Source organism: Tachypleus tridentatus, chromosome 1 (genome assembly GCF_004210375.1).
Source record: "Tachypleus tridentatus isolate NWPU-2018 chromosome 1, ASM421037v1, whole genome shotgun sequence".
In the NCBI taxonomy this organism is placed as follows: domain Eukaryota; kingdom Metazoa; phylum Arthropoda; class Merostomata; order Xiphosura; family Limulidae; genus Tachypleus; species Tachypleus tridentatus.
In genome coordinates, this window is record NC_134825.1 from 115,829,008 (window position 1) to 115,851,372 (window position 22,365).

General features: G+C 25.5%; 1 protein-coding gene across 4 annotated transcripts in view; it reads right to left on the reverse strand.

Moving 5' to 3' along the window:
• LOC143222223 (sodium/potassium-transporting ATPase subunit alpha-like) overlaps positions 1-22,365 on the reverse strand; it is a 77,226-nt gene that overhangs the window by 25,087 nt on the left and 29,774 nt on the right. For 3 of the 4 annotated variants that reach the window (XM_076448394.1, XM_076448372.1, XM_076448404.1), the window contains 2 exons: positions 21,412-21,513; positions 20,746-20,900 (listed from right to left, as the gene is read on the reverse strand). In XM_076448394.1, coding sequence (XP_076304509.1) covers positions 20,746-20,900; positions 21,412-21,513 — 257 coding nt within the window. Of the gene's footprint in view, positions 1-19,385; positions 19,481-20,745; positions 20,901-21,411; positions 21,514-22,365 lie in introns of all 4 variants that reach the window. The other variant, XM_076448384.1, reaches the window with a different exon arrangement.

Genomic DNA, 22,365 nt, shown 5'->3' on the forward strand with positions numbered 1-22,365 from the left:
TTCTTTCTGTTAAGTTTTAAGAGTTACCATTATTTCTCTCTGTTTAGTTTTAAAAACTGTCACTGTATGTTGAGATTTTAAAAAATTGTCACTATTTCTGTCTGTTAAGTTTTAAAACATTTGCCACTATTTCTGTCTGTTAAGTTTTAAAAAATTGTAACTATTTCTGTCTGTTAAGTTTTAAAAATTCTCACTATTTCTGTCTGTTAAGTTTTAAAAATTCTCACTATTTCTGTCTGTTAAGTTTTAAAACATTGTCACTGATTCTGTCTGTTAAGTTTTACAAAATTGTCACTATTTCTTTCTGTTAAGTTTCAAAAATTGTCACTATTTCTTTCTGTTAAGTTTGAAAAAAATGTCACTATTTCTGGCTGTTAAGTGTTAAAAATTCTCACTATTTCTGTCTGTTAAGTGTTAAAATTGTCACTTTTTCCGCCTGTTAAGTTTTAAAAAATTATCACTATTTCTGTCTGTTAAGTTTCAAAAAATTTCACTATTTCTGTTTGTTAAGTTTCAAGAATTGTCACTATTTCTGTCTGTTAAATTTTAAAAATTCTCACTATTTCTTTCTGTTAAGTTTCAAGAATTTTCTTTCAACTATTTCTTTCTGTTAACTTTTAAAACTTTTCATTATTTCTTTCTGTTATGTTTTAAAATTGTCACTATTTCTGTTTGTTAAGTTTTAAAAAATTTCACTATTTTGTCTGTTAAGTTTTAAAAATTTGTCACTATTTCTGTCTGTTAAGTTTAAAACATTGAAACTATTTCTGTCTTTAAGTTTTAAAAAAATTGTAACCATTTCTGTCTGTTAAGTTTTAAAAATTGTCACTATTTCTTTCTGTTAAATTTTAAAAATTGTCACTATTTCTGTCTGTTAAGTTTTAAAAAATTCTCACTATTTCTTTCTGTTAAGTTTTAAGAGTTACCACTATTTCTCTCTGTTTAGTTTTAAAAAACTGTCACTGTATGTTGAGATTTTAAAAAATTTGCCACTATTTCTGTCTGTTAAGTTTTAAAAAATTTGTCACTATTTCTGTCTGTTAAGTTTTAAAAAATTGTCACTATTTCTGTCTGTTAAGTTTTAAAAATTGTAACCATTTCTGCCTGTTAAGTTTTAAAAATTGTCACTATTTCTGTCTGTTAAGTTTTAAAAATTCTCACTATTTCTTTCTGTTAAGTTTTAAAACCACTATTTCTCTCTGTTAAGTTTTAAAAAATGTCACTGTATGTTGAGATTTTAAAAATTTGTCACTATTTCTGTCTGTTAAGTTTTAAAATTTTCACTATTTCTGTCTGTTAAGTTTTAAAAAATTTTCACTATTTCTGTCTGTTAAGTTTTAAAAATTCTCACTATTTCTGTCTGTTAAGTTTTAAAAATTCTCACTATTTCTGTCTGTTAAGTTTTAAAAACTTTCACTATTTCTGTCTGTTAAGTTTTAAAACATTGTCACTATTCTGTCTGTTACGTTTTACAAAATTGTCACTATTTCTTTCTGTTAAGTTTTAAAAAATTGTCACTATTTCTTTCTGTTAAGTTTAAAAAATGTCACTATTTCTGGCTGTTAAGTGTTAAAAATTCTCACTATTTCTGTCTGTTAAGTGTTAAAAATTGTCACTATTTCCGCCTGTTAAGTTTCAAAAAATTATCACTATTTCTGTCTGTTAAGTTTCAAAAAATTGTCACTATTTCTGTTTGTTAAGTTTCAAGAATTGTCACTATTTCTGTCTGTTAAATTTTAAAAAATTCTCACTATTTATTTCTGTCAAGTTTCAAGAATTGTCAGTATTTCTTTCTGTTAAGTTTTAAAAACTTTTCATTATTTCTTTCTGTTATGTTTTAAAAATTGTCAGTATTTCTGTTTGTTAAGTTTTAAAAAATTTTCACTATTTTTGTCTGTTAAGTTTTAAAAAATTTGCCACTATTTCTGTCTGTTAAGTTTAAAACATTGAAACTATTTCTGGCTTTTAAGTTTTAAAAAAATTGTAACCATTTCTGTCTGTTAAGTTTTAAAAAATTGTCACTATTTCTTTCTGTTAAATTTTAAAAATTGTCACTATTTCTGTCTGTTAAGTTTTAAAAAATTCTCACTATTTCTTTCTGTTAAGTTTTAAGAGTTACCACTATTTCTCTCTGTTTAGTTTTAAAAAACTGTCACTGTATGTTGAGATTTTAAAAAATTTGCCACTATTTCTGTCTGTTAAGTTTTAAAAAATTTGCCACTATTTCTGTCTGTTAAGTTTTAAAAAATTGTCACTATTTCTGTCTGTTAAGTTTTAAAAAATTGTAACTATTTCTGTCTGTTAAGTTTTAAAAAATTGTCACTATTTCTGTTTGTTAAGTTTTAAAAAATTCTCACTATTTCTTTCTGTTAAGTTTTAAGAATTGTCACTATTTCTGTTTGTTAAGTTTTAAACAATTCTCACTATTTCTTTCTGTTAAGTTTTAAGAGTTACCACTATTTCTCTCTGTTTAGTTTTAAAAAATGTCACTGTATGTTGAGATTTTAAAAATTTGTCACTATTTCTGTCTGTTAAGTTTTAAAATTCTCACTATTTCTGTCTGTTAAGTTTTAAAAATTGTCACTATTTCTGTCTGTTAAGTTTTAAAAATTGTCACTATTTCTTTCTGTTAAGTTTTAAAAAATTGTCACTATTTCTTTCTGTTAAGTTTTAAAAAATTGTCACTATTTCTTTCTGTTAAGTTTTAAAAAATTGTCACTATTTCTTTCTGTTAAGTTTTAAAAAATGTCACTATTTCTGTCTGTTAAGTGTTAAAAATTCTCACTATTTCTGTCTGTTAAGTTTAAAAATTTGTCACTATTTCTGTCTGTTAAGTTTCAAAATTGTCACTATTATCACTAAAAAATTATCTGTCTGTTAAGTTTAAAAAATTTTCACTATTTCTGTTTGTTAAGTTTCAAGAATTGTCACTATTTCTGTCTGTTAAATTTTAAAAAATTCTCACTATTTCTTTCTGTCAAGTTTCAAGAATTGTCAGTATTTCTTTCTGTTAACTTTTAAAAACTTTTCATTATTTCTTTCTGTTATGTTTTAAAAATTGTCAGTATTTCTGTTTGTTAAGTTTTAAAAAATTTTCACTATTTTTGTCTGTTAAGTTTTAAAAAATTTGCCACTATTTCTGTCTGTTAAGTTTAAAACATTGAAACTATTTCTGGCTTTTAAGTTTTAAAAAAATTGTAACCATTTCTGTCTGTTAAGTTTTAAAAAATTGTCACTATTTCTTTCTGTTAAATTTTAAAAATTGTCACTATTTCTGTCTGTTAAGTTTTAAAAAATTCTCACTATTTCTTTCTGTTAAGTTTTAAGAGTTACCACTATTTCTCTCTGTTTAGTTTTAAAAAATTGTCACTGTATGTTGAGATTTTAAAAAATTTGCCACTATTTCTGTCTGTTAAGTTTTAAAAAATTTGCCACTATTTCTGTCTGTTAAGTTTTAAAAAATTGTCACTATTTCTGTCTGTTAAGTTTTAAAAAATTGTCACTATTTCTGTCTGTTAAGTTTTAAAAAATTGTCACTATTTCTGTCTGTTAAGTTTTAAAAAATTCTCACTATTTCTTTCTGTTAAGTTTTAAGAATTGTCACTATTTCTGTTTGTTAAGTTTTAAAAATTCTCACTATTTCTTTCTGTTAAGTTTTAAGAGTTACCACTATTTCTCTCTGTTTAGTTTTAAAAAATGTCACTGTATGTTGAGATTTTAAAAAATTTGTCACTATTTCTGTCTGTTAAGTTTTAAAATTTTTCACTATTTCTGTCTGTTAAGTTTTAAAACATTGTCACTATTTCTGTCTGTTAAGTTTTAAAAATTGTCACTATTTCTTTCTGTTAAGTTTTAAAAATTGTCACTATTTCTTTCTGTTAAGTTTTAAAAAATTGTCACTATTTCTTTCTGTTAAGTTTTAAAAAATTGTCACTATTTCTTTCTGTTAAGTTTTAAAAATGTCACTATTTCTGTTGTTAAGTTTTAAAAATTCTCACTATTTCTGTCTGTTAAGTTTTAAAATTGTCACTATTTCTGTCTGTTAAGTTTTAAAAAATTATCACTATTTCTGTCTGTTAAGTTTAAAAAAATTTTCACTATTTCTGTTTGTTAAGTTTCAAAAATTGTCACTATTTCTGTCTGTTAAGTTTTAAAAACTTCTCACTATTTCTTTCTGTTAAGTTTTAAAAATTGTCACTATTTCTTTCTGTTAAGTTTTAAAAACTTTTCACTATTTCTTTCTGTTATGTTTTAAAAATTCTCACTATTTCTGTCTGTTAAGTTTTAAAACATTGTCACTGATTCTGTCTGTTAAGTTTTACAAAATTGTCACTATTTCTTTCTGTTAAGTTTCAAAAAATTGTCACTATTTCTTTCTGTTAAGTTTGAAAAAATGTCACTATTTCTGTTGTTAAGTGTTAAAATTCTCACTATTTCTGTCTGTTAAGTGTTAAAAATTGTCACTATTTCTGCCTGTTAAGTTTCAAAAAATTATCACTACGTCTGTCTGTTAAGTTTCAAAAAATTTTCACTATTTCTGTTTGTTAAGTTTCAAGAATTGTCACTATTTCTGTCTGTTAAATTTTAAAAAATTCTCACTATTTCTTTCTGTCAAGTTTCAAGAATTGTCAGTATTTCTTTCTGTTAACTTTTAAAAACTTTTCATTATTTCTTTCTGTTATGTTTTAAAAATTGTCAGTATTTCTGTTTGTTAAGTTTTAAAAAATTTTCACTATTTTTGTCTGTTAAGTTTTAAAAAATTTGCCACTATTTCTGTCTGTTAAGTTTAAAACATTGAAACTATTTCTGGCTTTTAAGTTTTAAAAAATTGTAACCATTTCTGTCTGTTAAGTTTTAAAAAATTGTCACTATTTCTTTCTGTTAAATTTTAAAAATTGTCACTATTTCTGTCTGTTAAGTTTTAAAAAATTCTCACTATTTCTTTCTGTTAAGTTTTAAGAGTTACCACTATTTCTCTGTTTAGTTTTAAAATTGTCACTGTATGTTGAGATTTTAAAAAATTTGCCACTATTTCTGTCTGTTAAGTTTTAAAAAATTTGCCACTATTTCTGTCTGTTAAGTTTTAAAAAATTGTCACTATTTCTGTCTGTTACGTTTTAAAAAATTGTAACCATTTCTGTCTGTTAAGTTTTAAAAAATTGTCACTATTTCTTTCTGTTAAATTTTAAAAATTCTCACTATTTCTTTCTGTTAAGTTTTAAAATTGTCACTATTTCTGTTTGTTAAGTTTTAAAAAATTCTCACTATTTCTTTCTGTTAAGTTTTAAGAGTTACCACTATTTCTCTCTGTTTAGTTTTAAAAAAATGTCACTGTATGTTGAGATTTTAAAAAATTTGCCTCTATTTCTGTCTGTTAAGTTTTAAAAATTCTTACTATTTCTGTCTGTTAAGTTTTAAAACATTGTCACTGTTTCTGTCTGTTAAGTTTTAAAAATTGTCACTATTTCTTTCTGTTAAGTTTTAAAAAATTGTCACTATTTCTTTCTGTTAAATTTTAAAAAATTGTCACTATTTCTTTCTGTTAAGTTTCAAAAAATTGTCACTATTTCTTTCTGTTAAGTTTTAAAAAATGTCACTATTTCTGGCTGTTAAGTGTTAAAAATTCTCACTATTTCTGTCTGTTAAGTGTTAAAAATTGTCACTATTTCTGCCTGTTAAGTTTAAAAAATTTATCACTATTTCTGTCTGTTAAGTTTCAAAAAATTTTCACTATTTCTGTTTGTTAAGTTTCAAAATTGTCACTATTTCTGTCTGTTAAGTTTTAAAAAATTCTCACTATTTCTTTCTGTTAAATTTTAAGTTTCAAGAATTGTCACTATTTCTTTCTGTTAAGTTTTAAAACTTTTCATTATTTCTTTCTGTTATGTTTTAAAATTGTCACTATTTCTGTTTGTTAAGTTTTAAAAAATTTTCACTATTTTTTTTGTCTGTTAAGTTTTAAAAATTTGCCACTATTTCTGTCTGTTAAGTTTAAAACATTGAAACTATTTCTGTCTGTTAAGTTTTAAAAAATTGTCACTATTTCTGTCTGTTAAATTTTAAAAATTGTCACTATTTCTTTCTGTTAAATTTTAAAAATTGTCACTATTTCTGTCTGTTAAGTTTTAAAAAATTCTCACTATTTCTTTCTGTTAAGTTTTAAGAGTTACCACTATTTCTCTCTGTTTAGTTTTAAAAATTGTCACTGTATGTTGAGATTTTAAAAAATTTGCCACTATTTCTGTCTGTTAAGTTTTAAAAAATTTGTCACTATTTCTGTCTGTTAAGTTTTAAAAATTGTCACTATTTCTGTCTGTTAAGTTTTAAAATTGTCACTATTTCTGTCTGTTAAGTTTTAAAAATTGTCACTATTTCTGTCTGTTAGGGTTTAAAAAATTCTCACTATTTCTGTTTGTCAAGTTTCAAGAATTGTCAGTATTTCTGTCTGTTAAGTTTTAAAAAATTCTCACTATTTCTTTCTGTTAAGTTTCAAAAATTGTCACTATTTCTTTCTGTTAAGTTTTAAAACTTTTCACTATTTCTTTCTGTTAAGTTTTAAAATTTGTCACTATTTCTGTTTGTTAAGTTTTAAAAATTTGCCACTATTTCTGTCTGTTAAGTTTTAAAATTGTCACTATTTCTGTCTGTTAAGTTTTAAAAAATTATCACTATATTTCTTTCTGTTAAGTTTTAAAAATTGTCACTATTTCTGTTTGTTAAGTTTTAAAAATTGTCACTATTTCTGTCTGTTAAGTTTTAAGAATTGTCACAATTTCTGTTTGTTAAGTTTTAAAAAATTCTCACTATTTCTTTCTGTTAAGTTTTAAGAATTGTCACTATTTCTGTTTGTTAAGTTTTAAAAAATTCTCACTATTTCTTTCTGTTAAGTTTTAAGAGTTACCATTATTTCTCTCTGTTTAGTTTTAAAAGACTGTCACTGTATGTTGAGATTTTAAAAATTTTGCCACTATTTCTGTCTGTTAAGTTTTAAAACATTTGACACTATTTCTGTCTGTTAAGTTTTAAAAAATTTGTCACTATTTCTGTCTGTTAAGTTTTAAAACATTCTCACTATTTCTTTCTGTTAAGTTTTAAAAATTCTCACTATTTCTGTCTGTTAAGTTTTAAAACATTGTCACTATTCTGTCTGTTAAGTTTTAAAAATTGTCACTATTTCTTTCTGTTAAGTTTCAAAAAATTGTCACTATTTCTTTCTGTTAAGTTTTAAAAAAATGTCACTATTTCTGGCTGTTAAGTGTTAAAAATTCTCACTATTTCTGTCTGTTAAGTGTTAAAATTTGTCACTATTTCCGCCTGTTAAGTTTCAAAAAATTATTTACTATGTCTGTCTGTTAAGTTTAAAAAAATTTTCACTATTTCACTGTTTGTTAAGTTTCAAAATTGTCACTATTTCTGTCTGTTAAATTTTAAAAAATTCTCACTATTTCTTTCTGTTTAAGTTTTAAAAATTGTCACTATTTCTGTCTGTTAAGTTTTAAAAATTGTCACTATTTCTTTCTGTTAAGTTTTAAGAATTGTCACTATTTCTTTCTGTTAAGTTTTAAAAAATTTTCTCACTATTTCTTTCTGTTAAGTTTTAAAAATTGTCACTATTTCTGTCTGTTAAGTTTTAAAAAATTCTCACTGTTTCTTTCTGTTAAGTTTTAAAAAATTGTCACTATTTCTTTCTGTTAAGTTTTAAGACTTGTCACTATTTCTGTCTGTTAAGTTTTAAAAAATTCTCACTATTTCTTTCTGTTAAGTTTTAAAAAACTTGTCACTTTTTTCTTTCTGTTAAGTTTTAAAAAATTGTCACTATTTCTGTCTGTTAAGTTTTAAAAAATTCTCACTATTTCTTTCTGTTAAGTTTTAAGAGTTACCACTATTTCTCTCTGTTTAGTTTTAAAAAACTGTCACTGTATGTTGAGATTTTAAAAAATTTGCCACTATTTCTGTCTGTTAAGTTTTAAAAAATTACCACTATTTCTCTCTGTTAAGTTTTAAAAAATTGTCACTGTATGTTGAGATTTTAAAAATTTGTCACTTTTCTGTCTGTTAAGTTTTAAAAATTCTCACTATTTCTGTCTGTTAAGTTTTAAAACATTGTCACTATTTCTGTCTGTTAAGTTTTACAAAATTGTCACTATTTCTTTCTGTTAAGTTTTAAAAATTGTCACTATTTCTTTCTGTTAAGTTTTAAAAAATGTCACTATTTCTGGCTGTTAAGTGTTAAAAATTCTCACTATTTCTGTCTGTTAAGTGTTAAAATTTGTCACTATTTCCGCCTGTTAAGTTTCAAAAAATTATTTACTACGTCTGTCTGTTAAGTTTAAAAAAATTTTCACTATTTCTGTTTGTTAAGTTTCAAGAATTGTCACTATTTCTGTCTGTTAAATTTTAAAAAATTCTCACTATTTATTTCTGTCAAGTTTCAAAAATTGTCAGTATTTCTTTCTGTTAAGTTTTAAAAACTTTTCACTATTTCTTTCTGTTAAATTTTAAAAATTGTCACTATTTCTGTTTGTTAAGTTTTAAAAAATTTGCCACTATTTCTGTCTGTTAAGTTTTAAAAATTGTAACCATTTCTGTCTGTTAAGTTTTATAAAATTATCCTATATTTCTTTCTGTTAAGTTTTAAACAATTCTCACCATTTCTGTTTGTTAAATTTTAAAAAATGTCACTATTTCTGTCTGTTAAGTTTTAAAAAATTGTCACTATTTCTGTCTGTTAAATTTTAAAAATTGTCACTATTTCTGTTTGTTAAGTTTTAAAAAATTCTCACTATTTCTTTCTGTTAAATTTTAAGAATTGTAACAATTTCTCTTTGTTAAGTTTTAAAAAATTCTCACTATTTCTTTCTGTTCAGTTTTAAGAGTTACCATTATTTCTCTCTGTTTAGTTTTAAAAGACTGTCACTGTATGTTGAGATTTTAAAAAATTTTGCCACTATTTCTGTCTGTTAAGTTTTAAAACATTTGCCACTATTTCTGTCTATTAAGTTTTAAAAAATTTGCCACTATTTCTGTCTGTTAAGTTTTAAAACATTCTCACTATTTCTGTCTGTTAAGTTTTAACAAATTCTCACTATTTCTGTCTGTTAAGTTTTAAAACATTGTCACTGATTCTGTCTGTTAAGTTTTACAAAATTGTCACTATTTCTTTCTGTTAAGTTTCAAAAAATTGTCACTATTTCTTTCTGTTAAGTTTGAAAAAATGTCACTATTTCTGGCTGTTAAGTGTTAAAAATTCTCACTATTTCTGTCTGTTAAGTGTTAAAAATTGTCACTATTTCTGCCTGTTAAGTTTTAACAAATTCTCACTATTTCTGTCTGTTAAGTTTTAAAACATTGTCACTGATTCTGTCTGTTAAGTTTTACAAAATTGTCACTATTTCTTTCTGTTAAGTTTGAAAAAATGTCACTATTTCTGGCTGTTAAGTGTTAAAAATTCTCACTATTTCTGTCTGTTAAGTGTTAAAAATTGTCACTATTTCTGCCTGTTAAGTTTCAAAAAATTATCACTACGTCTGTCTGTTAAGTTTCAAAAAATTGTCACTATTTCTGTTTGTTAAGTTTCAAGAATTGTCACTATTTCTGTCTGTTAAATTTTAAAAAATTCTCACTATTTCTTTCTGTCAAGTTTCAAGAATTGTCAGTATTTCTTTCTGTTAACTTTTAAAAACTTTTCATTATTTTCTTCTGTTATGTTTTAAAAATTGTCACTATTTCTGTTTGTTAAGTTTTAAAAAATTTTCACTATTTTTGTCTGTTAAGTTTTAAAAAATTTGCCACTATTTCTGTCTTTTAAGTTTAAAACATTGAAACTATTTCTGGCTTTTAAGTTTTAAAAAATTGTAACCATTTCTGTCTGTTAAGTTTTAAAAAATTGTCACTATTTCTTTCTGTTAAATTTTAAAAATTGTCACTATTTCTGTCTGTTAAGTTTTAAAAAATTCTCACTATTTCTTTCTGTTAAGTTTTAAAAGTTACCACTATTTCTCTGTTAAGTTTTAAAATTGTCACTGTTTCTGTTGTTAAGTTTTAAAAATTATCCACTATTTCTGTCTGTTAAGTTTTAAAAAATTGTCACTATTTCTTTCTGTTAAGTTTTAAAAATTGTCACTATTTCTGTCTGTTAAGTTTTAAAAATTGTCACTATTTCTGTCTGTTAAGTTTTAAAAATTGTCACTATTTCTGTCTGTTAAGTTTTAAAAAATTCTCACTATTTCTTTCTGTTAAGTTTTAAGAATTGTCACTATTTCTGTTTGTTAAGTTTTAAACAATTCTCACTATTTCTTTCTGTTAAGTTTTAAGAGTTACCACTATTTCTCTCTGTTTAGTTTTAAAAAAATGTCACTGTATGTTGAGATTTTAAAAAATTTGCCACTATTTCTGTCTGTTAAGTTTTAAAACATTTGTCACTATTTCTGTCTGTTAAGTTTTAAAAAATTGTCACTATTTCTGTCTGTTAAGTTTAAAAAATTGTCACTATTTCTGTCTGTTAACTTTTAAAAAATTGTCACTATTTCTGTCTGTTAAGTTTTAAAAATTCACTATTTCTTTCTGTTAAGTTTTAAAATTGTCACTATTTCTGTCTGTTAAGTTTTAAAAAATTCTCACTATTTCTGTCTGTTAAGTTTTAAAAATTTCTCACTATTTCTGTCTGTTAAGTTTTAAAACATTGTCACTAAAGTTTTAAAAAATTGTCACTATTTCTTTCTGTTAAGTTTTAAAAAAATTGTCACTATTTCTTTCTGTTAAGTTTTAAAAAATTGTCACTATTTCTGTCTGTTAAGTTAAGTTTTAAAAGTTTTACAAAATTGTCAATTTTCTCACTATTTCTGTCTGTTAAGTGTTAAAATTGTCACTATTTCTGTCTGTTAAGTTTCAAAAATCTTATCACTATTTCTGTCTGTTAAGTTTCAAAAAATTGTCACTATTTCTGTTTGTTAAGTTTCAAAATTGTCACTATTTCTGTCTGATAAATTTTAAAAAATTCTCACTATTTCTTTCTGCCAAGTTTCAAGAATTGTCAGTATTTCTTTCTGTTAACTTTTAAAAACTTTTCATTATTTCTTTCTGTTATGTTTTAAAAATTGTCAGTATTTCTGTTTGTTAAGTTTTAAAAAATTTTCACTATTTTTGTCTGTTAAGTTTTAAAAAATTTGCCACTATTTCTGTCTGTTAAGTTTAAAACATTGAAACTATTTCTGGCTTTTAAGTTTTAAAAAAATTGTAACCATTTCTGTCTGTTAAGTTTTAAAAAAAATTGTCACTATTTCTTTCTGTTAAATTTTAAAATTGTCACTATTTCTGTCTGTTAAGTTTTAAAAAACTTCTCACTATTTCTTGAGTTAAGTTTTAAAAAACTATTTCTCACTATTTCTGTCTGTTAAGTTTTAAAAAATTTGTCACTATTTCTTTCTGTTAAGTTTTAAGAATTGTCACTATTTCTTTGTGTTAAGTTTTAAAAAATTCTCACTATTTCTTTCTGTTAAGTTTTAAAAAATTGTCACAATTTCTGTCTGTTAAGTTTTAAAAAATTCTCACTGTTTCTTTCTGTTAAGTTTTAAAAAATTGTCACTATTTCTTTCTGTTAAGTTTTAAGTTTTAAAAATTGTCACTATTTCTGTCTGTTAAGTTTTAAAAAATTTCTCACTATTTCTTTCTGTTAAGTTTTAAAAAATTGTCACTATTTCTTTCTGTTAAGTTTTAAAAATTGTCACTATTTCTGTCTGTTAAGTTTTAAAAATTCTCACTATTTCTTTTCTCTGTTAAGTTTTAAAAGTTACCACTATTTCTCTCTGTTTAGTTTTAAAAAACTGTCACTGTATGTTGAGATTTTAAAAAAATTGCCACTATTTCTGTCTGTTAAGTTTTAAAAATTGTCACTATTTCTGTCTGTTAAGTTTTAAAAAAAATGTCACTGTTTGTCTGTTAAGTTTTAAAAAAAATTGTCACTATTTTCTTTGTTAAGTTTGTCTGTTAAGTTTTAAAAAATTGTCACTATTTCTGTCTGTTAAGTTTTAAAAATTGTCACTATTTCTGTCTGTTAAGTTTTAAAAAATTGTCACTATTTCTGTCTGTTAAGTTTTAAAAATTCTCACTATTTCTTTCTGTTAAGTTTTAAAATTGTCACTATTTCTGTTTGTTAAGTTTTAAAAAATTCTCACTATTTCTTTCTGTTAAAAATGTCACTGTATCTTTTTAAGAAAAAATTACCACTATTTCTCTCTGTTAAGTTTTAAAAAATGTCACTATTTCTGTTGTTATTTTAAAAAATTTGTCACTATTTCTGTCTGTTAAGTTTTAAAATTCTCACTATTTCTGTCTGTTAAGTTTTAAAAATTGTCACTATTTCTGTCTGTTAAGTTTTAAAATTGTCACTATTTCTTTCTGTTTTAAAATTTTAAAAAAAATTGTCACTATTTCTTTCTGTTAAGTTTTAAAAATTGTCACTATTTCTGTCTGTTAAGTTTTAAAAAATTGTCACTATTTCTTTCTGTTAAGTTTTAAAAAACTATTGTCACTATTTCTTTCTGTTAAGTTTTAAAAAAATGTCACTATTTCTGTTAAGTGTTAAAAATGTTAAGTGTTAAAATTCTCACTATTTCTGTCTGTTAAGTTTTAAAATTGTCACTATTTCTGTCTGTTAAGTTTCAAAAAATTATCACTATTTCTGTCTGTTAAGTTTAAAAAATTGTCACTATTTCTGTTTGTTAAGTTTCAAAAATTGTCACTATTTCTGTCTGTTAAATTTTAAAAAATTCTCACTATTTCTTTCTGTCAAGTTTCAAGAATTGTCACTATTTCTTTCTGTTAAGTTTTAAAAACTTTTCACTATTTCTTTCTGTTAAGTTTTAAAAATTGTCACTATTTCTGTTTGTTAAGTTTTAAAAATTGAAACTTTTTCTGGCTTTTAAGTTTTAAAAAATTGTAACCATTTCTGTCTGTTAAGTTTTAAAAAATTGTCACTATTTCTTTCTGTTACTATTTCTGTCTGTTAAGTTTTAAAAAATTGTCACTATTTCTGTCTGTTAAGTTTTAAAAAATTATCCTATATTTCTTTCTGTTAAGTTTTAAAAAATTCTCACCATTTCTGTTTGTTAAGTTTTAAATTTTAAAAAAATTGTCACTATTTCTGTCTGTTAAGTTTTAAAAAATTGTCACTATTTCTGTCTGTTAAATTTTAAAATTGTCACTATTTCTGTTTGTTAAGTTTTAAAAAATTCTCACTATTTCTTTCTGTTAAATTTTAAAAATTGTAACTATTTCTGTTTGTTAAGTTTTAAAAAATTCTCACTATTTCTTTCTGTTAAGTTTTAAGAGTTACCATTATTTCTCTCTGTTTAGTTTTAAAAAACTGTCACTGTATGTTGAGATTTTAAAAATTTTTATTTCTGTCTGTTATTTCTGTCTGTTAAGTTTTAAAACATTTCTGCCACTATTTCTGTCTGTTAAGTTTTAAAAATTGTCACTATTTCTGTCTGTTAAGTTTTAAAAATTCTCACTATTTCTTTCTGTTAAGTTTTAACAAATTCTCACTATTTCTGTCTGTTAAGTTTTAAAACATTGTCACTGATTCTGTCTTTTAAGTTTTACAAAATTGTCACTATTTCTTTCTGTTAAGTTTCAAAAAATTGTCACTATTTCTTTCTGTTAAGTTTGAAAAATGTCACTATTTCTGTCTGTTAAGTGTTAAAAATTCTCACTATTTCTGTCTGTTAAGTGTTAAAAATTGTCACTATTTCTGCCTGTTAAGTTTTAACAAATTCTCACTATTTCTGTCTGTTAAGTTTTAAAACATTGTCACTGATTCTGTCTGTTAAGTTTTACAAAATTGTCACTATTTCTTTCTGTTAAGTTTCAAAAAATTGTCACTATTTCTTTCTGTTAAGTTTGAAAAAATGTCACTATTTCTGGCTGTTAAGTGTTAAGTGTTAAAAATTGTCACTATTTCTGCCTGTTAAGTTTCAAAAAATTATCACTACGTCTGTCTGTTAAGTTTCAAAAAATTGTCACTATTTCTGTTTGTTAAGTTTCAAGAATTGTCACTATTTCTGTCTGTTAAATTTTAAAAAATTCTCACTATTTCTTTCTGTCAAGTTTCAAGAATTGTCAGTATTTCTTTCTGTTAACTTTTAAAAACTTTTCATTATTTTCTTCTGTTATGTTTTAAAAATTGTCACTATTTCTGTTTGTTAAGTTTTAAAAAATTTTCACTATTTTTGTCTGTTAAGTTTTAAAAAATTTGCCACTATTTCTGTCTTTTAAGTTTAAAACATTGAAACTATTTCTGGCTTTTAAGTTTTAAAAAATTGTAACCATTTCTGTCTGTTAAGTTTTAAAAAATTGTCACTATTTCTTTCTGTTAAATTTTAAAAATTGTCACTATTTCTGTCTGTTAAGTTTTAAAAAATTCTCACTATTTCTTTCTGTTAAGTTTTAAGAGTTACCACTATTTCTCTCTGTTTAGTTTTAAAAATTGTCACTGTATGTTGAGATTTTAAAAAATTTGCCACTATTTCTGTCTGTTAAGTTTTAAAAAAATTGCCACTATTTCTGTCTGTTAAGTTTTAAAAAATTGTCATTTTTTCTGTCTGTTACGTTTTAAAAAATTGTAACCATTTCTGTCTGTTAAGTTTTAAAAAATTGTCACTATTTCTGTCTGTTAAGTTTTAAAAAATTCTCACTATTTCTTTCTGTTAAGTTTTAAGAATTGTCACTATTTCTGTTTGTTAAGTTTTAAACAATTCTCACTATTTCCTTCTGTTAAGTTTTAAGAGTTACCACTATTTCTCTCTGTTTAGTTTTAAAAAAATGTCACTGTATGTTGAGATTTTAAAAAATTTGCCACTATTTCTGTCTGTTAAGTTTTAAAAATTCTTACTACTTCTGTCTGTTAAGTTTTAAAACATTGTCACTGTTTATGTCTGTTATGTTTTACAAAATTGTCACTATTTCTTTCTGTTAAGTTTTACAAAATTGTCACTATTTCTTTCTGTTAAGTTTTACAAAATTGTCACTATTTCTTTCTGTTAAGTTTTAAAAAATTGTCACTATTTCTTTCTGTTAAGTTTCAAAAAATTGTCACTATTTCTGTTTGTTAAGTTTTAAGAATTGTCACTATTTCTGTCTTTTAAATTTAAAAAAATTCTCACTATTTCTTTCTGTTAAGTTTAAAGAATTGTCACTATTTCTGTCTGTTAAGTTTTAAAAAATGTTCACTATTTTTCTGTTAAGTTTTAAAAAATTGTCACTATTTCTGTCTGTTAAGTTTTAAAACATTGTCACTATTTCTGTCTGTTAAGTTTTACAAAATTGTCACTATTTCTTTCTGTTAAGTTTCAAAAAATTGTCACTATTTCTTTCTGTTAAGTTTTAAAAATGTCACTATTTCTGGCTGTTAAGTGTTAAAAATTCTCACTATTTCTGTCTGTTAAGTGTTAAAAATTGTCACTATTTCCGCCTGTTAAGTTTCAAAAAGTTATCACTACGTCTGTCTGTTAAGTTTCAAAAAATTGTCACTATTTCTGTCTGTTAAATTTTAAAAAATTATAACTATTTCTTTCTGTCAAATTTCAAGAATTGTCAGTATTTCTTTCTGTTAAGTTTTAAAAACTTTTCACTATTTCTTTCTGTTAAGTTTTAAAAATTGACACTATTTCTGTTTGTTAAGTTTTAAAAAATTTTCACTATTTTTGTGTTAAGTTTTAAGAATCGTCACTATTTCTTTCTGTTAAGTTTTAAAAAAATTGTCACAATTTCAGTCTCTTACCTTTTAAGAATTGTCACTATTTCTTTCTGTTAAGTTTCAAAAAATTCTCACAATTTCTGTTTGTCAAGTTTCAAAAATTGTCAATATTTCTTTCTGTTAAGTTTTAAAAATTTCTCACTATTTCTTTCTGTTAAGTTTTAAAAAATTGTCACAATTTATGTCTGTTAAGTTTTAAAAATTGTCACAATTTCTGTCTGTTAGTTTTAAGAATTGTCACTATTTCTGTCTGTTAAGTTTTAAAAAATTGTCACAATTTCTGTTTGTCAAGTTTCAAAAATTGTCAATATTTCTTTTTGTTAAGTTTTAGGAATTGTCAGTATTTCTGTCTGTTAAGTTTTAAAACATTTGCCACTATTTCTGTCTGTTAAGTTTTAAAAAATTGTCACCATTTCTGTCTGTTAAGTTTTAAAAAATTGTCACTATTTCTTTCTGTTAAATTTTAAAAATTGTCACTATTTCTGTCTGTTAAGTTTTAAAAAATTCTCACTATTTCTTTCTGTTAAGTTTTAAGAGTTACCACTATTTCTCTCTGTTTAGTTTTAAAAAACTGTCACTGTATATTGAGATTTTAAAAAAATTTGCCACTATTTCTGTCTGTTAAGTTTTAAAACATTTGACACTATTTCTGTCTGTTAAGTTTTAAAACATTTTCTGTCTGTTAAGTTTAAAAAATTGTCACTATTTCTGTCTGTTAATTTTAAAAAATTGTAACTATTTCTGTCTGTTAAGTTTTAAAAAATTGTCACTATTTCTTTCTGTTAAATTTTAAAAATTGTCACTATTTTTGTCTGTTAAGTTTTAAAAAATTCTCACTATTTCTTTCTGTTAAGTTTTAAGAGTTACCATTATTTGTGTCTGTTAAGTTTTAAAACATTGTCACTGATTCTGTCTGTTAAGTTTTAGAAAATTGTCACTATTTCTTTCTGTTAATTTTCAAAAAATTGTCACTATTTCTTTCTGTTAAGTTTTATAAAATGTCACTATTTCTGGCTGTTAAGTGTTAAAAATTCTCACTATTTCTGTCTGTTAAGTGTTAAAAATTGTCACTATTTCTGCCTATTAAGTTTCAAAAAATTATCACTACGTCTGTCTGTTAAGTTTCAAAAATTGTCACTATTTCTCTTTGTTAAGTTTTAAAAATTGTCACTATTTCTGTCTGTTAAATATTAAAAACTTCTCACTATTTCTTTCTGTCAAGTTTCAAGAATTGTCAGTATTTTTTTCTTTTAAGTTTTAAAAAATTTTCACTATTTTTGTCTGTTAAGTTTTAAAAAATTTGCCACTATTTCTGTCCGTTAAGTTTTAAAGAATTTTAACCATTCCTGTCTGTTAAGTTTTAAAAAATTGTCACTATTTCTTTCTGTTAAGTTTTAAACAATTCTCACCATTTCTGTCTGTTAAATTTTAAAAATTGTCACTATTTCTGTCTGTTAAGTTTTAAAAAATTGTCACTGTTTCTGTCTGTTAAGTTTTAAAAATTGTCACTATTTCTGTCTGTTAAGTTTTAAAAAATTGTCACTATTTCTGTCTGTTAAATTTTAAAAATTGTCACTATTTCTGTTTTTTAAGTTTTAAAAAATTCTCACTATTTCTTTCTATTAAGTTTTAAGAATTGTCACAATTTCTGTTTGTTAAGTTTTAAAAAATTCTCATTATTTCTTTCTGTTCAGTTTTAAGAGTTACCACTATTTCTCTCTGTTTAGTTTTAAAAAACTGTCACTGTATGTTGAGATTTTAAAAAATTTGCCACTATTTCTGTCTGTTAAGTTTTAAAACATTTGCCACAATTTCCGTCTGTTAAGTTTTAAAAAATTTGCCACTATTTCTGTCTGTTAACTTTTAAAACATTGTCACTATTTCTGTCTGTTAAGTTTTAAAAAATTGTAACCATTTATGTCTGTTAAGTTTTAAAAAATTGTCACTGTTTCTGTCTGTTAAATTTTAAAAAATTCTCACTATTTCTTTCTGTTAAGTTTTAAAAAAATATCACTATTTCTGTTTGTTAAGTTTTACAAAATTCCCACAATTCTTTCTGTTAAGTTTTAAGAATTGTCAGTATTTCTGTCTGTTAAGTTTTAAAAAATTCTCACTATTTCTGTCTTTTAAGTTTTAAAAAACAGACACTTTCTGTCTGTTAAGTTTTAAAAATTGTCAGTATTTCTGTCTGTTAAGTTTTACAAAATTCTCACTATTTCTGTCTGTTAAGTTTTACAAAATTCTCACTATTTCTGTCTGTTAAGTTTTAAAAATTTCTCACTATTTCTGTCTGTTGAGTTTCAAAAAATTGTAACTATTTCTATCTATTAAAACTTTAAATATTGTCACTGTTTCCGTCTGTTGAGTTTTAAAAAATGCAACAGAGATAAATAGTGAGTAATGTATTTTTATTCTAATTAAAACTATGCGCAGAGTTTCAGAAAATCATTTGAATGAGTTGTAAATTAAAAGTAGACATAAAAACATCTTTCGGGCGCAACGGAACATAAAATGTTTACTGTAATTTAGTATACTTTTGGGCTGAACTTTTAATAACAGCTTTATCTTTCATTTGCTAACAATTCATTGCTTTAAATTGGTACTCTTAACAAAATGTTACAGCTTGTCTGTGAATAAATCACAGATTGCACTCTAAAGATATTTACATGTATTACAGTAACGGAAACATATAGAAAATCCCTATATTTTAGCTTTGTGTATGTATTGATTACCTGTAGACCGTTTCGAAACAAATCACGAAACTGACCTAGCTAAAAGATGTTATTAGTGGATGACGTTATTATTAGCGGTGGTTGTTGTCTAATTGTTTGATTAGAAATATAAAACGTTTATTTCCATACTTGAGAATCTTAGAGCATTTAACTATATGATAATTATTAAAATATTTATTAGTTTTTTAAGAAAGTTTCCTTCTTTTGTAGGCCTCTACTTTTATTTGTTTTTTTCTCCTGTAAATATAGAAAATAGTAATTTATGGGCTACGTATTATATTGTATCTAAAACGTAGTATTTCTTCTGTATAAAAAAATCATCTCTACCTCATCTCTACTAGCAAGGATGAACAAAATGATCATGCATTGTAAAAACTAATCGTTTTCAAACATCATGCAAAGACCGAATATAACATGCAGGAATAAAGCGACATCTAGTGAGAACATACAGTACCTGAAGATTGTACTCTCAACAACAGCAACGACTAGCACATACTGTCACGTGATTAGGTCCCACCGAGGACTTTAAATAAAAAGACGTATCATTGTTGTAAGTGAATTGTCATACAAACCTGGTGCACAACTGTTATTGTACTTTTAGATCATCAGGTTAAATCTTTTAAAGGTGTTCGATATTGTGCTTAACAACGATTTGACCGGGTTCAAAGTATTTAAAAGTGTGTTACCAAAACTTATTGAGAACGTTAGGTTTTGGTTTGTTTTAAATCGGCTGAGCTTCATTTCATTGGATGCTACAAAATCAATGATTTCGTATTTACAAATAAACTCAAGAAATCTTAGCGGCACCAAGACAGTCCCTTGGACCTAGACCTCTCTTCGAATAGTTTATAATAAAAGAAAACAGAAAGTAAAACGTGTTTATGGATTTCTTATTTTACCTCTCATTTACAAGTTTATCATGGAGTGGATCACGAGGTTTCCTTTTCATTATATCAGATTCGGGTTTTTCATAAGCCAGTGATATGGCGGGAACCTATAGTGGACAGTTGGAAGAACGTACAACATCATAGTTCACAATTCTTGTCACATTACTAGTTCACATGCTAACACATTGCTAACAACAGTTGCAGTATACAATTAGCACATCAAAATAGCGTATTACATAAACAGTACACATAGCCATTACGAGGTTAAACGTACATAGTACTCGTAAATTGTGGCATATAACATACAATACAAGCAGTTTTTAACACTTTACGAGACACCAACATCATACGTTGTTGTGGCCAATAACTACACAAACAACACACAACTTTCAGAACTCTAGCACTTTTCATTAGTGTCGTCACACTTACATTGTGACCAGGGGTCAAAGGTTTATTATAAGGACACTAAAGTAACACCACTAATATTTTCCTTCAGAGTATATGAAATATGCAGAGAGGCATATAAAAACGTAACAACGTTCATACAGTTAAACAGCTTTAATACGTTAGGTTAAACATAAGTTTTATATGAAATAACTCATTTTATTACTTGTTGTGTTTTTACTGCCGCTCAGTACAGTTAAAACACAGTTAGATTACCTATATAAATTGTAACAACAGTGACAACACAGCATAGTATTCTAACCCTAATATAACCACATTTTTATATACCAGAATACCTAATTCAAATACTAGTATATATAAATTGTAATAACAGTGACAACACAACATAGTATTCTAACCCTAATATAACCACATTTTTATATACCAGTATACCTGATACAAATACTAGTTGAAATACCATTTATACTTTTTATGTGGTAATAGGTGTGACAGTACGTCACAATGACGTTGATACTAACTGTAATCACGTGACGACGGAGAACCCACTTGAAGTAAAAATGTATCCCAAGACGGCTGATATGGGTGTTAAAACTTTTATTAAAATAAAGTAAGGGAAAAAGTTTCGGCCTTCTTCAGGTTAACAAAGATGTTAATTTACCTTAATAAAATATTAATTTGGTAAAAATAAAAACAGACACCTTGGGCATATCTAAACACTATGTGAAGAATTGTCACGGAAACTTCATAGATTTATAACAATAATAATATATGTGATTTCTAAAAGTACTTGGATTGACTTCAGTCACTTTTATCTTAGCTATCCCATTATATGTTTCCATTAAGAAGATTTTTAATAGCAGTTAGTAACTGAATAGTTGCTAAGTGAAGGCCAGGAAATAAATATGCTATTAGATACGCAAGTGCACACTAGAGGAAATACATCATTCTAATTTAAAGCCGTACTCACCAAGTCTGTGCCCAGATCTATACATAAGATGGTCACTGTCCCTAGGGGTAAAGGTACGTCAACGAGAATGAACAAGAGGAATGGTGTAATCTCAGGAATGTTACTAGTGAGGGTGTAAGCAATAGACTTCTTCAAGTTGTCAAAGATTAATCGACCTTAAGTGGACAAGAAAAAAAAAACAAGTCGTGTTGGTTAACTTTAACCTCGGTTCGTGACTTCCACCAAAGAGAGCAATTACTATAATAACATCTATAAAACCCGAGAACTATCCCGTAGAGATTAATCAAACCTGATAGGGTGGGGAAAATGGCTTGATTTGTATGACAGCAAATCAGGATTCTTTTTTTTTTTATTTCAAAACCTCTGTACTTAAACCGAGTGAAACGTTATACACGTTACGAAAAAAAACAAAACAACTAGGAATATTCTCAGCCTAAACCTGAGAAGAAACGATATATTGAAAAATGTAATTTGTCAGAATACTTATCTATTAACGAAAAACATATTTTTCTAACCCCTGTGTGTATTTACGCTGTGAATTTTAACCAACAGCAAGTTTTTACACTGAATGAAAAGATAGATGAGTAAAATAAATATTCTTATCTGTTGTCTTTGATATTTAAAATATAATCCTAAAACTCTATTCGCTATTCAAATAACACTAACCTTCTTCAATCCCTGTAACAATAGAAGCAAAGTTATCATCCAGTAGTATCATATCTGCTGCTTGTTTGCTTACATCACTTCCGGATATCCCCATAGCAACCCCTGTCAAGGAGAATTCTTCAGTTGTAATAATATATATTTATACTTATATTATTTTCAAACCATTTCTGTAGATTATCAAATTTACTTCTTTGAAATATGAAATACAGCTTCAAGATTTCTTAATATTCTTTTTTTTTTTTAAGTTCGAAGGAAAAAGGTTCCTTTGTATTGTTACATCACCAATAACTGATACCAGGTTGTACAGTTACCGTATTTCCTGGCGCCGATGACGTTTTTATTACCCAAAATAAGTCTCAAATATTTACCTTGCGTCTTTCAGGCCTAAGGTTACGTTGTTCATAGGCCTAACTCTAAGACTAGAGGAAGCGTTTCGATAATAGACAGAAATCCCTTTATATGACCCAAAATGAAATGTACAAGTTTACTTAGTATTAAATAACAAATAAATAAACAAGATAATTATAAGTGATCACAAACTTCAATGAATCTTCCACAGTAGGCTAAAGTAAATAAACCAGTCGATGGTCTAATTTGTCAGGTTTCCGTCAAATAATGACATCTTTAATCGATACTCGGTAACGGCAGCCATTTGCAAAATGCCTTAAGTTTGTTTTGGTTTCGTTCGAACCATTCTGTCCAGTTATTGTGTAACGATTTCAAACACAGACCTGTTCTCGATAATAGTTCTCAGTAACAGTTCGGCAGAATCGATTTTTTTAAACACAGCCCATATTATGGCTTCTACAAAAAAAAGGCACTCCTAGAATAGGCTTAGTATAACGTGGTAATATAAGGTATACACTTCCAAAGGTAGAAATGATAAGCACATGGCTCACAAAACATAAGAAGCGAATAAGTCACTTAAATAATCCACGAATTTAGCTTGTCAAA